General features: G+C 44.2%; 1 protein-coding gene and 1 pseudogene across 5 annotated transcripts in view; both read left to right on the top strand.

The window, feature by feature from the left end:
* Positions 1-5,258, top strand: part of NCMAP (non-compact myelin associated protein) — a 39,412-nt gene extending 34,154 nt beyond the window's left edge. For all 5 annotated transcript variants that reach the window (XM_023635491.2, XM_070260723.1, XM_005607345.4 and 2 more), the window contains one exon: positions 2,481-5,258. In XM_023635491.2, the coding sequence (XP_023491259.1) occupies positions 2,481-2,622 (142 nt within the window). In that variant the 3' untranslated portion in view covers positions 2,623-5,258. The remainder of the gene's footprint in view (positions 1-2,480) is intronic.
* A 1,528-nt stretch (positions 5,259-6,786) lies between these two features.
* LOC138920164 (zinc transporter SLC39A7 pseudogene) lies at positions 6,787-14,580 on the top strand (annotated as a pseudogene).
* Positions 14,581-15,607: the final 1,027 nt, after the last annotated feature.

The following is a 15,607-nucleotide window of genomic DNA, read 5'->3' as shown; positions in this document are numbered from 1 at the left end:
GGGTGCCCTGGGTTTTGGACAGTCTGGTCCCTTCGGTAATGTCAGCATGAAAGGGAACTATCGTGTGGGTGCCTGTCACGTGCCCAGCTGTATCCCTGAGTCCACCGTCAAATGCTCTAACCCTTTGTGGGTCCTTTCCTGACATCCGTTCTGCTGTAGGAACTTCACAGGGACCAAATGATTTTGTACTCAGAGAATTAGTTTTTAAATATAATAATGATAATGACCTTGAGCACTATGGTAAACAAGTATATGTGATTTACGGATAATAGAGGAATGTTTCAATCCTTTTCTCTTGGAGAGCCCTCTGCTAGTTGTATTGAGCGGACCACATGAATATTTGAGGTGACAAATACTGGAATGCACATACCTGGACTCCACTTTCTGGGACCAAATAAGAGGGAATAAAATAATAAAGTTTGATCGCATAAAGAATAAATGTGGTGTTATCACCTTCTGTGTCAGCATCGTTAGGTCACAACTTTGCTCGAAGGTTATTCTCTTCAGGCAAGAAATCAAAACAAGAAGACTATAAATACAACCATATTAGAGAAGACTTAGAAACCATTAAGAAAAAGATATCTTATAAGTGTGTTTATTGAAGAGGAAAGCTGTTTCCAATATATTGTCAAAGCTTACAAAATAACATGTACATTATGATCGTACACGTGGGTTACACACACACGTACCCAAGGAAGGTTCAAATGACACACAGCAAGGTAACAACCAGTGTGTCTGCACGATGGGATTACCAGTTGGTTAGCTGGTTGGTTAGTTTTTGCAGGGGTAGGGGATGTGCTTTTTTATTTTTTAGGAGAAGTAAACATGCATCGTGGTTTTTTGGGGGATTTTTTTGTTTTGTTTTTGTGTGTGTGTGTGAGGAAGATTGGCCCTGAGCTGACATCTGTTGCCAATCTTCCTCTTTTTGCTTGAGGAAGATTGTTGCTAACCTAACATCTGTGCCAATGTTCCTCTACTCTGTGCGGGATGCCGCCACAGCATGGCTTGACAAGCAGTGCTAGGTCCACACCCAGGATCTGAACCTGTGAACCCTGGACCACCAAAGTGGAATGTGTGAACTTAACCACTATGCCACAGGGCCAGCCCCCATGCCTTGTTTTTATAGTAATGTTAACATTATTCATAAAGGTAGCTAACTTATATTGGCCTCTTACTGTATGCCAGGCATGGTTCTAAGCCCCTTCCATGTGTTAACTCATTTAATCCTCCCAACAACCCCACAAGGTGGGGACTTCTATATCTGCAATCTTATAGGTGTGAAACGGCACAGAAAGGTTAAAGAACATGCCTCAGGTTACACAGCGCTCCTTGGCAGAGTTGAGAGTCAAACCCAGTCCCTCTGGTGTCAAAGAAAATAAATATTCCCATCACTACATGTGATAATAATAATAACATTTAATAAGTTATTCTTAAACGTCTTTGGGGTATTACAATTTGGGTCTGTCCCAAACCAGGAAGTGGCATCAAACCCCAATGTCTACACTTCCTTCCTCTCCTTCGTTGCTGGAGCTCTGAGCCCCTTTTCCAGGCTGTAATTGAATGGAGACTCGCTCACCCCGCCCTGTTTACCACGATGGCTGGGCTGCAAATTGAGAGACCTGGCTTCAGTCTCCGGTCTGTCAAAAGCAGGCGAGTCATTTAACCTCTTGTGCCTCAATTTTGTCACCTTTAAAATGGAGGAGACTCCAAGTGTGATCATCGTCTTACGGTGACACGGAGAATGCTCTTGTTTTTAGGGGTATTTAGGAGTGAAGTAGCATGATGTCTGCGACTAACTCACAGATGGTGCATGATTTTAAAAAAACTGTGTGTGTGTGTAAATGGGGAAAGAGAGAGGAAAAAAGCCAATGTGGCAAATTGTTAACAATCGGTAAATTGTTCCATGAAGGGTATTCGGGTATTAATTATACTAGTCATGCAACTTTTCTGAGGATTTGACATTTTAAAAAAAGTATTATGATAGGTTAACGAGATGAAGTCTCATGTAGACATTAGCGTTAATGGTTGTTGTTAGTTATTGAATTTTATGGCACATGAAATGAAAGATAGGATTTTAGTTTTAAGTACATTCTCTTCTCAACTGTGTAAAAAGTTCCTAATTATTTCTAGCAATAAACTTAGCAAGGGTAATGAAGCGGCACATAACTCCCACTACAACTTTGAACAGGAAAAATGTAATATCTTCGTTTCATCTTTAATATGGCCACCTGACACTTCACTCTTTCATTAATAGGAAAAAAATAAAATCAAATATCTACTCTAGGTCAAACAAAAAATGAAAGGGTCAGACTAGCTGATGTCTAAGCTCCCCTCCAGTTGTAAAGTTCTGTGGCTGGCAATTAAGCAACGTGATTTGCTGAGGATCTACATCAGTCTCCTCGCCAGAGCCTTAACCACAGAGCCTGCTCCCCAGGACATGAAGGGGGAAGACTCAGCCGTGTGTGCGTATCTCATTACAGGAAAATGAGGACCAGGCGGGAGCTGGAGCCCAAGGGCCCCAAGCCAGCCTCCCCTTCTGCCCTGGACCCAAACAGCAACAGCAGCCAGCACCCTGCAACTGTGACCTTCAGTCCCGTTGACGTCCACGTGGAGACTCGGTGACCCCACCCTGGTGCTATCTCAGCCACTGTCCAAGGAGCCTTCTGCAGTCAAGACCAAGAAGCACATTTCTCCTCTGGCAGCTTCACCATGAGTTCCTTCCGGTCAGGTCGACAGGGGCATCTCTTATGCAATCCCTGACGCTTCAGGCAACCCCCAACCCCATCCTGGCCTGCCGCTCCCCAGCTACGTCCACCTGCCTGCTGCCACCCTTCCAAAAAGCTGTGGAACTGTCTTTTGTCATCTGATGCAGTAGAGCTATGTTGGGAATCCACTAATGTGGGTTTGGCTGTCTCCTCCCAAACACGATAGCTAGACAGACAGAGAGATAGCCCTGGAGTCAGGGGTCACAACAGGGTGTGCCAGTGGGGTCATATCAGAGTAAGGGCCATATGCACAGCTTTGCAGAGCAAAATATTCAATCCTATAATCAGGCACAGGGCAACTAACTTGGCCTAACTAGCCAGAAAACCAACTGGATAATTTATAATGTGTTCCAGGACCAGATGACTGCCAGCTGGCTCATGACAATGGGCAGCACATTTTTCCCTCTTTAAGAAAGGTTATGGGAAAGACTGAGTTCTTCTCAAAGGTTTCTACTTCATTAGTAAAGCATCAGAGTAGAAAGAATAGAGTGACTTTGAGGAATAATGGCCTCCAGCACAAAAGCTTATTGCAGTGTCCAGAGGCCCGGGGCCAGCCTGGTGGCTGGTTAGGACCCCTCCTCTCCCTCTGGGGCTGGACTAACCCTGACTCATTCTCATTTCTTGGCTCCCTTCTATCTGGATTCTGGGCAATCCTTATTCTCTGGTTAACACCTTATCTGCGAGGACCCGTGTTTGGTGACTGATTAGATTACAACTGTGTTTATGTTACCCATGCCCTTCCTGGTCACCTTGGAGAGATTCAGGACATATTCAGAGAACCACACTCACAAACCATCTCTCTGCACAGAGCTGATCTCTTTGACTCCTTAGCCTGGAGAACCGTTCATTGAGAGGGAAAAGCATTTTGGAATTAAGAAGACCTGCTTTCTAGGCTCTACCTCCTGGTTTCGTGGCCTTGGAAAAGGGACTTGACCTCTGCACATTCGGCTCCCTAACCAGGAAGTGAGAATGGTAACACCTGCCTCATGGCAGATCTGTTATTATTATAACAAGTCGAGGACTTAGGAAAGCGGCTCCGATAGTGTCTGGCCCAGCAGATGCTTAGTACATGGGAGCCAGCATTATTTTTACAATATTTCTTCAGTTGCAAGACACACATTTGTTCACATTTTAATGATTCTGAAATCAGAATATGTCTGCAAATTGATGAGTCCATTAATGTAGTTGCATTTTTTTTCCCCTCCATCTCAAAAAGCTATTTTTTAATCAATTGTGCATCTTACAATTGGAGGCATCTTGGAAACAGGGTAATAAATCTTTAGTCTGCTACAGACAGTGACACATTCTGACATTTCACCTCAAATTCTAGGAGCTTCTCCCTTTGGGGATCAGAAATCCCCATGTGAGGGGAAAGTGAGAGTCAGGGAGGTCAGAAGACTGACCCAGGATCACACAGCTCATGTCATCTCACCATGAATATGCTCACTTGAATATGTCTGGAGAAGTACTGGCAATTCTTCCTACCTGGACATCTTTCTCCCGCTGTGTTTAAATATCCACCAAATACCAGGCACTTTGCAAGATGCTTCTAAGTTATCTCATAGGATTTATTTTTCCCAGTAACCCTGGGAGGTATTATGTTTTCCATTTGCAGATGAGAATTTCAGACTCAAAGAGGAAAAGTACTTGCCCAAAGTCACACAGCTAGTAAGTTGCAAAGGCAAGACTCAAAGCCAGGTATCTGTGACTCCAGAGTCCATCATTTTGTTGTATCGAACTCTTCTCTACTATCCTGGCTCAAAGAACTGGGATCATGGGCTGACCAAAAGGAGGGCCGGTTTGTCCGTATGTCTGAGTAGGGGTCAGAGGTCTGGTTTCCAAACCAAAAGTGGAGGTAAAGCCACTTCGGTAGCCTCCTTTGGGCTTCCACAACTGTAGCCAAATGAACCCTCTCTAAACCCATCCAAGCTCTGAGGACTCCTGCTGTGTTCCCCTGCCATGTAGGGCCAAGGAGCAAAGGGTGGGACAGAGCAAAGCCATTTCTTTAAGGCCTCAAGCCCCAAAGAAATATGTTTCCCAAACATAATCTGCTTTAAAAACAAAATTGTTTGGAATGGTTCAGCCCTAAAACCAGACTCTTCTGCCCACGCTGGAATCTTCCTGGAATTATTAGAGGAATTTTCCTCTAGTGTATGTTCTTTTGCTGAATGAAAGCTTGTAAATGGAGGAAAGAGGGGGATGTGGAGAGATGAGGGGGAGGCGAATCGAAGGGTTTTGGTGTTTTGTTTTTAACTAATGACGCTAACTCAGTAAACACCCTTTCAGGCTCCTATGTGCAGGTTGAGGTGCTACTAAGCACAGTCGGTGGCGGTCCCTGCTCCCGGGGACGCTCAGCTGCTCTCCGGCGACAGGGATCTTGCAACACGGTGCCTTCCCTAACTGAGCAGATGCTGCCTCACTCGGCCAGTGAATCAATAAAAGATGTTAAACGCTTAAAGGAAAATGTCTAAAAATAAAAAGGTTTAAAGCAAACATTTGTTGAGTTGATTTCAGTCGAGTTTAGGGCTCACAAATACCTTTTTGAAGACGTCCTTTCCCTGACAATGGGAAGAGGGTCCCGAGGGGAAGCCGCAGCCTTTTCAGAGGTGGCGTTCTCACTTCTAAAGGATGGTGGGAAGGGTGGGCGGCTATCAAAGACCTCTCTGTGAGTTAGGAAACTTGTTAACTTGATAAAATATGACAAAAGGAATCCCATTTCACGGCCTACAGTTAACACGAGTCACTGAGATGCCAAGGTTTGGGGACCCCTGGGATTGTAGGAGACATTAAACTGGAACCCAAATCAACAATAATGATGTTTACTCTTAACTAAGCTCCTACTGTGTGCTGGGCATCTGATGGGCCCTTTCTCCCCCCAGCTCCTTTAACCATTACAACTCCCATGCATGGGAGCCATCATTATTCCTATTTTTTGGATGAGGAAACAGGTGCAGGGAGATAACTTGTCCTTAGGTGACAGCATGGACATTTGTCATTCTTTTGGTGACCATTCTCCTGTTTGAGTCCTCTACTTGAAGAGACAGAACTATCTCCTGCTATAAAAGCAAGAAAGGCCAGACACTCATGTTCCCAGAGTCTCTTGCAGCTAGGGAGAGGGCGCCTGACGTGGGCTCTGCCAATCAGATACTCCTGCCACGGACTTTGAATCCAGAAGCTGATGACATCATGGGATGGGAACTGTACAGAATCTGCTCTGGTGGCAGGTGTGTTGGCATCCTCCATTTCCAGAGGCAGTGACATCAGGGGTTCTAACAGTAGTTTTGGGGTCATTCTTGAGTCCAGACCCAGTGGCTATGGAGTTGGCCATGTGACCTATGCCTGACAAAGCAGCCATGGTGTCTGGACCCAACCAGTTCTTCAGTATGATTTTCTGCATCATACCTGGCAGCAGACCTCTGAGCCTGGTTCTGGCCTTCTGGAGCTTCCAGCAACTACCTGGTTCCCTTTTCTGCTTAAATCAGCAGTCACTTCCTGCTGCTTGTCGCTAAGAACCATACAGCTGTGGGGGACTTGCTCATGGCCACCCATCTGAGAAGTGGCTGGCTCTGGTACCCAGGTCTCCAAAGCTCTCGTTCTTTCCATACAGATGCTTCCAGGTGAGGCTAAGTGATAAGAGGACCCACAAAGTGCTGTGGGGTCGTAGAGACGGTAGATTGCCTTCAGTTACACATATCCCAGGGACTTTGTGGATGTTAATGAGGGAATATTTTGTAAGAACCTGGAAGAATGGGTAGGATTTTTTTAAGTAAAGCTTTTTTCATTGAAGTACAATGTGTGTTGCAGCTTGAAAAATGTTCACAGACTGAACACACTTGTGTAACCAGTCTGAAAATGAAGAAATAAAGCATTACGAGCATCCCGGAAGCCTCCCATTTCCTCTTCCTCCGCTCCTCCCCTCCCACAAAGCATAGCCACCATCCTTACTTTTACCACCACAGAAGAATCTCGTCTGTAAGTAGAATTAGAGTGTAAACTCTTGCTTCTGGCTTCTTTTGCACAAATGGCGTTTGTCATCTTTGCTCGTGTTGTCACCGGTAGTTCAAGATCTTTTCATTCTCACTGTGGTAGTGTTTCATATGTGAATAGAACTACATTTTTATCCATTCTACTGTTTGGTGTACATAAAAGTTGTTTCCAGTTTGGGTCTGTAACAAGTAATACTGCTATGAACAGTTTGGTGATCATATGTATATTTCTGTTGGGAATGTTTCCAGTAGGATCATTGCTAAGTCACAGGGTATGTGTGTATTCAGCCTTAGTCAATAGTGCCAAACAGTTTTCCAACGGGTTGTCCCAATTTACTTTCCCACCAGCAGGATACGAGAGTTCCAGTTATTCCAGTGGAATCAAATACTAGGACATTTTCAGAATCTTGAATTTCAGTCATTCTGACGTGTGTGCCGTGGTCTCTCATTGTGGTTCTAACCTGTGTTCCCTGATGGTTGATGGAACCGATCACTTTTTCATGTTTATTGGCCATTTAGATGTCATCCTTTATGAAGTCACTCTTCTATTTCTGTCCATTCGTTTATTTGGTTGTCTTCTTTTTTCCTTATTGATTTGTAGGAGTTTTGCATACATTTTGGATGTAAGTCCTTTGTCGTCCTGTGGCTCGCCTTTATTTAAATCAACGCTTTTTTGAGATATAATTCACACACCATCAAGTTCACCATTTTAAAGTATACAATGCAGTGATTTTTGGTATATTCATGGATTTGTGCAGCCATCACCGCTAGCAAATTCCAGAAAATTTTCATCACCCCAAAAAGAAACTCTATGTCCATTAGCAGACACTTCCCATTGCCCCCCTCGCCAGCCCCTGGCAACCACTAATCTGCTTTTTGTCCCTATGGATTTGCCTATTCGGGACATGTCATACAAATGGAGCGAGGCAATATGTAGCCTTTTTAGACTGTTTCTTTCCCTTAGCTTAATGTTTTCAAGGTTCATCAATGTCATAGTATGAGCAGTACTCCATTCCTTTTTATGGCTGAACAATACTCCATGGTATGGGCATACAACATTTTGTTTATCCATTCACCTGTTGAAGGACATTTGGGTTGTTTCTACTTTTTGCTATTATGAATAATGCTTCTGTGAACATTCACATACAAATTTGGTGCAGACATAAGTTTTCAATTCTCTTGGGCATGTATCTTAGAAATAGAATTGCTGCGTAACGTGATAGCTCTGTTTAATCGTTTGAGGAAATGCCAAACTGTTTTCTGAAGTGGCTGCACCATTTTATATTTCCACACACAGTGTATGAGGGTTCCAGTTGCTCCACATACTTGCTAACATTTTATTGTCCCCCTGTGTGATTATAGCCATCCTACACCTATGGTTATGAAGCGGTATTTCATTGTGGTTTCAATTTGAATTTCCCTAACGACTAATGATGTTGAGTATTGTCTTATGTGCATATTGGCCATTTTTGTATTATTTTTTAAGAAATGCCAATTAAAATCCTTTGCCCATTTTTAACTTGGGTTATTTGGGGGTTTTTTATTGTTGAGTTATAAGAGTTCTTTGTATAGTCTGGTTACAAGTCCCTTATCAGGTATGATTTGCAAACATTTTCTCCCACCCTGTGGGCTCTCTTTTCACTTTCTTGATGGTGTCCTTTGAAACACAAAAGTTTTAATTTTGATGAAGCCCAATTTACCTATATTTTTCTTTTGTCACTTGCACTTTTGGTGTCATATCTAAAAAATCACTGCTTAATCCAAGAACATGAAGATTTACTCTTTTATTTTCTTGCAAGAGTTTTATAGTTTTAGCTCTTAAATTCAGGTATATGACCCATTTTGAATTAATTTTTGTATATGGTGTGAGATAGGGGTCCAACTTCATTCTTTTGCATGTGGATATCCAATTGTCCCAGCACTACTTGTTGAAAAGACTATTTTTCCCCATTGAATTGTCTTAGTACTCTTATCAAAAATTAATTGACCAGGGGCTGGCCCAGTGGCTCAGCAGTTAAGTGCGCACGTTCCGCTTCAGTAGCCCAGGGTTCACGGGTTCAGATCCCGAGTGCAGACATGGTACCGCTTGTCAAACCATGCTGTGGCAGACATCTCACGCATAAAGTAGAGGAAGATGGTCACCTATGTTAGCTCAGGGCCAGTCTTCCTCAGCAAAAAGGGGAGGATTGGCAGCAGATGTTAGCTCAGGGCTAATCTTCCTCAAAAAAAAAATTAATTGACCATAAATATAAGAGTTTATTTCTGGATGCTGAATTCTATTCCATTGGTCAATATTTCTAGTCTTATGCCAGTGCCCCAGTGTCTTGTTATGTAGTTAAGTTTTGAAATCTGGAAGTATGAGTCCTCCCACTTTGTCCAGTCCTCCATCTTTTTTTTCTTTTTCAAGATATTTTCGCTATTCCGGGTTCCTTATATCTCCATATTAATTTTAAGATTAACTTGCTGATTTTGCAAAAAAAGGCAGCTGATATCTTGATAGGGATTGCATTGAACCTGTAGATCATTTTAGGGAATATTGCCATCTTAATAATATTAAGTCTTCTGATCCATGAACATGGAATGTCTTTCCGTTTATTTTGGTTGTCTTTAATTTTTTTCAATGGAATTTTTTAGTTTTCATTGTGCAAGTGTTTCACTTTTTTTGTTAGATTTATTCCTAAGTATTTTACTTTTTTCAATGCTGTTATAAATTGAATTGTTTTCTTTCTTTCTTTCTTTCTTTCTTTTTGTTGAGGAAGATTAGCCCTGAGCTAACATCTGGCGCCAATCCTCCTCTTTTTGCTGAGGAAGACTGGCCCTGAGCTAACATCTGTGCCCATCTTCCTTCACTTTATATGTGGAATGCCTGCTTCAGCATGGCCTGATAAGTGGTGCCATGTCCACACCCGGGATCTGAACCAGTGAACCCTGGGCCGCTGAAGTAGAACATGTGATCCTAACCACTGCGCCACCGGACTGGCCCCCTGGAATTGTTTTCTTAGTTTCCTTTTCAGGTTGTTCATCATTAGTATATAGAAATGCAACTGATTTTTGTGTGTTGATTTTGTATCCTGCAACTTTGCTGAATTTGTTTATTAGCTCTAACGGTGTTTTTGTGTAAGATCGTTAGAGTTTCTACATATAAGATCATGTCATCTGTGAATAGAGATAATTTTACCTCTTCCTTTACAATTTGGATGCTTTTTATTTCTTTTTCTTGCCTAATTGCTCAGGCTGGAATTTCCAGTGCTATTTTGAATAGGAGTGGTAGGAGCAGACCCTTGTCGTCGTCTTCATCTTAGGGGGAAGCAACAAGTCTTTCACCATTAAGTATGATGTTCTCTGTGGGTTTTTCCTAGATGGCCTTTGTTAGGTTGAGGAAATTCACTTCTATTCCCAGCAGAAGTGTCTTTATCAGAAGGAGGAGTTGGATTTTGTCAAATGATTTTTCTGCACCTATAAGATGATCATACTGCTTTTGTCCTTTATTCTATTAATATGGTATATTACATTGATAGATTTTCATATGTTAAACCAATCTTGCATTCCTGGGATGAATGTCACTTAGTCCTGGTGTGAGATTCTTTTTATATGGTGCTGGATTCTTTTCGCAGTATTTTGCTGAGGATTTTTGCATCTAAATTTTGAGAAATATTGGTCTACAATTGTCTTTTCTTGTGATGTCTTTGTCTGGTTTTGGTATCAGAGTAATACTAGCCTCATAGAATGAGTTGGGAAGTGTTCCCTCTTCTATTTTTTGGGAGGCTTGGTGTTAATTCTTGCAACAGTTGGTAGAATTTAGCAGTGAAGCTGTCTGACTGTTTGGATCTCGGCTTTTCTTTGTTGGAAGTCTTTTTTTTTTAAATTATTATTACTAATTCAATCACTTTACTTGTTATAGGTCTATTGAGATTTTCTATTTCTTCAGTCAGTTTGGTAATTTGTGTTTTTTTGGAATTTGTCCACTTCATTTAGGTTAGCTAGTTTGTTGGCATACAATTTTTCATAGTATTCCCTTATTATTCTTTTTATTTCTGAAAGGTCAGTAATGATGTTTCCTCTTTCATTCCTGATTTGAGTAATTTGAGTCTTTTCTCTATTGTTTTTCTTGGTTTGTCCACCTAAAGGTTTATCAATTTTATTGATTGTTATAAAGAACCAACTTTTTTGATTTCATTGATTTTCTCTATTATTTTTCTGTTCTGTGTCTGCCTTTCTAAATCTCTTATTGGTATGTTTTAATGAAAACAGGTTTTTACCTGAATGCTAGTTTATCAATATTTTCCTTTATAATCAGTGCTCTTTGTATCCTGTTTAAGATATCTTTGCCTACCTAAAGATTATGAAGATTTTTCTCCTATGTTTTCTCCCAAAAGTCTTATTGTTTTATTGTTTATATTTAAATAAGCCATCCATCTAAGATTGATTTTGGTGTTTGTATGAGGTAGGGGTCCAGATTCATTTTTTTCCATCTAGATATCCAGTTGACCCAGCACTATTTTTTGAGAAGACCATCCTTTCCCTGCTTTGCTGCAACATCAACTTTCTCCTAAACTGAGTGACTGAATATGAGTGGTTTGGGTAGAAATTTTATAGGTAAGAATTGCGGCGAGGACAGGTCACAAGGGGGAAAGAAAAGCAAGAGGAGAACTTTGGAGTCAAGGCAGAATGCTCAGTCCACTTGCTCCTTCTTTCTTGCTTACATTCGTAAGTGCATACCAGGCACTGGAGATACAACTGTGAGCAAGAGAGATATGGTCCCTGACCTCACAGAACTTATTGCATAGCAGGGAAGACAAACAACTAAACAAATACAATACAGAATGGTGATTTTTGTGATAGGAAAGAGTTCAGGGTGTTATGTAAGCCTCTTGCACTTAGCTCAGCCCAGAGGTTGGGAAGAAAGCGCCCCAGGAGAAATAACATCTAAACTAAGAGTAAAAATTGAGTAGGAGTGAGTCAGGGGAAGAGAGGGAAGAGAGGAAGAGAGATAAAGAAGAGACACGAGCTCGAGAGAGAAGCTTCAGTTTAGCAGACGACCAAGGGAGCAGTGGGAGATGGGCTGGGAAGAGAAGACAGGCTCCAGGATGAAGGATCTTCAGTACTTGACTATTTTAAAGGCAGTGGGGAGCCACTGAAGGTGCTTGACTATTGAAGTGACAAGATCAGATCTGTGCCTTAAGGAGATTAGTCCTACAATGTGCAGAATGGTTTGGCGTGGGCAAGACCGGAGGCTGGGGGAACAATTTACAGTCTATCGCAAGAAGCAACAGGCGCATCTGTGTATCTGTTAGTTTTAAAATGCCTTTTCTAAGAAACCCACTAATTGTCAAGTTTTGTTCTTTTCCTTTTTTTAAGTAGCTATTTGTGGGTGTGCAGTAACCCAACAAAAATGTCTCCAGGAATCGTCTCAGGCCCACTGGATGGGAGCACACACTGGGGGCATTGTCCCAGCTCTGTAGGCCTTTGTCTCAGGACACCCATCCCTTGCATAGAACATTTCCTGGCAAAGAAGCAAACTGCTGTGGCTCAGCAGATACTACTGCCCCAGACTCTGTCTGCCCACGTTTGGGAGAAACAGGTGAAAACAAGACTGGCCTTCAATTCTCTAGCCATAGGAAGCCCTATGTCCAATTACAGCCCAAGGTCCCTTCCCAGCTCAAACTCAATCTCTTAAATGAATTTTACCTGGGCCCCCTGATGCTCTTAAAGAATGCTGCAGTGGCTTCCTTCATGTCAGAGAAATACAACGACCAGTTTATTCATTCTTTCCAGCTTTCCAGTTCCTGCCTTGGGAGTCACATGGGAGTAAAAGAGAGAAAAAACATCAGTGTATGAGTATTCACAACCTTGAATGGACGAATCTGTGAACTGGGCAGTTTGCTCTGCATGATAAAGACCAGAGGGGAGAAGAGCACGGTGGGGGCCAGCCCACTGGTGAAAGTGCTTAAGTTCTCATGCTCTGCTTCAGTGGCCCGGGGTTGGCAGGTTCGGATCCTGGGCGCAGACCTACGCATTGTTCATCAAGCCATGCTGTGGCAGCATCCCACATACAAAATGGAAGAAGACTGGTTCAGCTGTTAGCTCAGGGACAATCTTCCTCACCAAAAAAAAAAGAAGAAGAAGAAGACTGTGATGTTTGTTCTGTTCTATCTGCTTTCCCCCACTGCCCGGCCCCCAGCACAGAGACTTCTACCCTTCTCTCCCTTCAGGGGCACCCTGCATCTTGACCATACAGAGCCCCTCTTGTTTAATCATTTTTCCACTTCATCCTGAATCCCCGCTTCTACATTTCTTCTCCACCATAGACACTCCCTTTAATTTCTTCAATTTGTCTCATACTAAAAACAAACAAAAACTTTCCATTGATGAAATGGCCCCTCCAGGCACTGCGCGACCCCTCTGCTTTTCTTGATGGCAAAATGCTTCAAAACTGCCATGTCGGGAAGAGTCTTGGGAACACTGTGGGTGGGGACAGAATGGAATGGAGGAGAGGCCCATAGAAGTGGACAGAGGGCATGAGTGGAATAAAGCAGACCCCGCATAGATATAGAGTTGAGGGTCAAGTGGAGTCACTGCCTCTGTCCTACTGGTCTGTGAGGTGGCCAGAGGCCCGGGGTCCCCACTGGGTGTGCTGGGATGGCTGTCCTGGGCAGTCTTGGGGCTGCTGGTGGCTGGACACGAAGGTCATGGCAACCTGTGCAAGGACCTGCGTGAGGACCCCTATGGCTGCAGCCACAGGCACTCACGTGTGGATTTCTACCATGGACACAGCCATGCCTGTGGCCATGGGTCACCTTCATTAGGGCATCTGGCATGTACATACTCATGGTCACAATCGCGGACATTCGCATGAGGATGTGCACCATGGCCACTCCCACGAGAGCCTCTGCCACAGAGGACATGGCCATGGCCACGAGGACAGTCATGGAGGCTGTGGGGAGTCAGGGGCTCCTGGCATCAGGAAGGACCTGGACTCTGGAGGCCACAGTGCTGACTCTGTAGCTCCATTTTTCATCCTCTTCTTTACTCCTGTGGAGTCAAACTCCTGGCATCGCCCTCTGCTCTAGATTTTGCTCTGTTTTGCTTCGAGTGGGCTCCTGGGAGATGCTTGCCTGCAACTCAGCGCTCCTGCCCCGGAGCCTCATTCTCACCACCCCCTGGAGCACTGTGGGAGGGCCCCATCTGTCCACGGGACTGTGGGTCCTCGGTGGAACTGTTGCTTCTCTTGTGGTGGAGAAATTTGTGAGACGCGTGACAGGAGGACATGCACACGCTCACGGTCACACGTGGAAGACAAGAGCGTCCTTCGAAGGAGAAGCAGAGCTCAGAGGAAGAAGAAAAGGAAGCGGGGGGTCGTGGAAGAGGAGATGAGGGAGCACAGACCCAAAGATGGGCCGTGGAGACCTCACAATTCTGAAGGGGGAAAAACAGGTTCAGACCTGCGTGTATCGGGGAACCTGAATATGGCTGCTGACCTGGCACACAGCTTGCTGGATGGTCTGGCCATTGGCGCTTCATTTCAAGGGGATCAGGAGCTGGGATCCTGCGCATATGACTGTCCTGCTACATGAAGTGCATCCTGGTCCAGTTTGGCAATAGGCACACTGGCAGGCACAGCCTGTGCCCTTCTAACGCTAGGAGGGACAGTGGGCAGTGAAGCGCAGTGGTACAGGTGGCGGCTGGGTTCTGCCTTTCACTGCAGGCGGCTTTATCTCCGTAGCAATGGAGTCTGTGTTGTCTGAGCTGTCACATCTGGAGGTGCTGGGGCGGTGGGGCAAGCTGTCATGATGGTGCTGATTGCCCACCTGGAGGGAGACGTGGGCTAAACCGCCCCCCCCCCCCCCCCGTGCCAAATCTCTAGCCTCTAACTCCTCCAGGTTGGGGTGTGTGGAGGTTGGGGTCCTGGCAGAGAACATCTGTCAAAGGAAGGAGCTGTATCCTAAGGCAGAGGCGACTTGATGTAAGGGCCATCGAGGTTTGGCAGCCTCACAGGGGCTGGAGAGGTGAGAAAGAAAAGCACCACGGTGCTGGGCACAGGCCAATCATGTTGGTGGGTCAGGGGGCCTGAGTGGGGCCAAAAAGAAAGCTGGAAGAGAGAGGAACGATGGCAGTCCAGCCCATGTCTCCACCCTACCTGTTCTCAGAGGACTAAGCTGCCACACACAGGCTTCTCCAAGGCCCACCTCCCTCTCCCCCACCTGTTGGTGGAGGCTTCAGGGAAGAGCAGAATTTGGACACAGCAGGAAGCAGGAATTGCGGAGGATAAACATCAATTAAACTTCAACCACGTGTCTTGATTTGATAGTGAATGAGGGAGGGAGGGGAGTTAGCTGCTAATCTCATGGACTGATTTTTGTGTGTTTCTATTCTTTTTATATCACCGTTTGGATCAAGAGAGAAGAGTGGTGACCAGAAATAAAGTCCTTGAATTTTCCACCCCATTAAAAAAAAAACAAAACTGTTGTCCCTACTTGTTTTATCCACTTTTTCTCTTCCTGGTCTCTCCAGAGCCCTCTCCAGTGAGGTTTCAACACCATCATTGCACTAAACTATCCTTATCTGCTTAGTCCTCCTGGCTCATCTTAGCCTATCACTCCTTCCTTCTAGAAATATTTTCTTGCTTGACCTCCAGGACCCCGCCCTTTCTTGGTTCTCTTCCAACCTGAGTACTTTTCCCGTCTCCTTGGTTGGCTCCTAATCACCTTCCCTACTTCTAAATAACCCAGTGCCTCGGGGCTTGGGCTCAGTCTTCTTTGCTGTCTGTGCTCACTCCCTCAGTGACTTCTCATCCCGTGATTTAAACACCACCTATATGCTGCAACTCCCAAATGTGTGTCATCAGACCTCTCCTTG

Source organism: Equus caballus, chromosome 2, assembly GCF_041296265.1.
Source record: "Equus caballus isolate H_3958 breed thoroughbred chromosome 2, TB-T2T, whole genome shotgun sequence".
Lineage (NCBI taxonomy): Eukaryota > Metazoa > Chordata > Mammalia > Perissodactyla > Equidae > Equus > Equus caballus.
The sequence above is the reverse complement of the archived record's forward strand: the minus strand, read 5'-3'. Positions and strand labels throughout refer to the sequence as shown.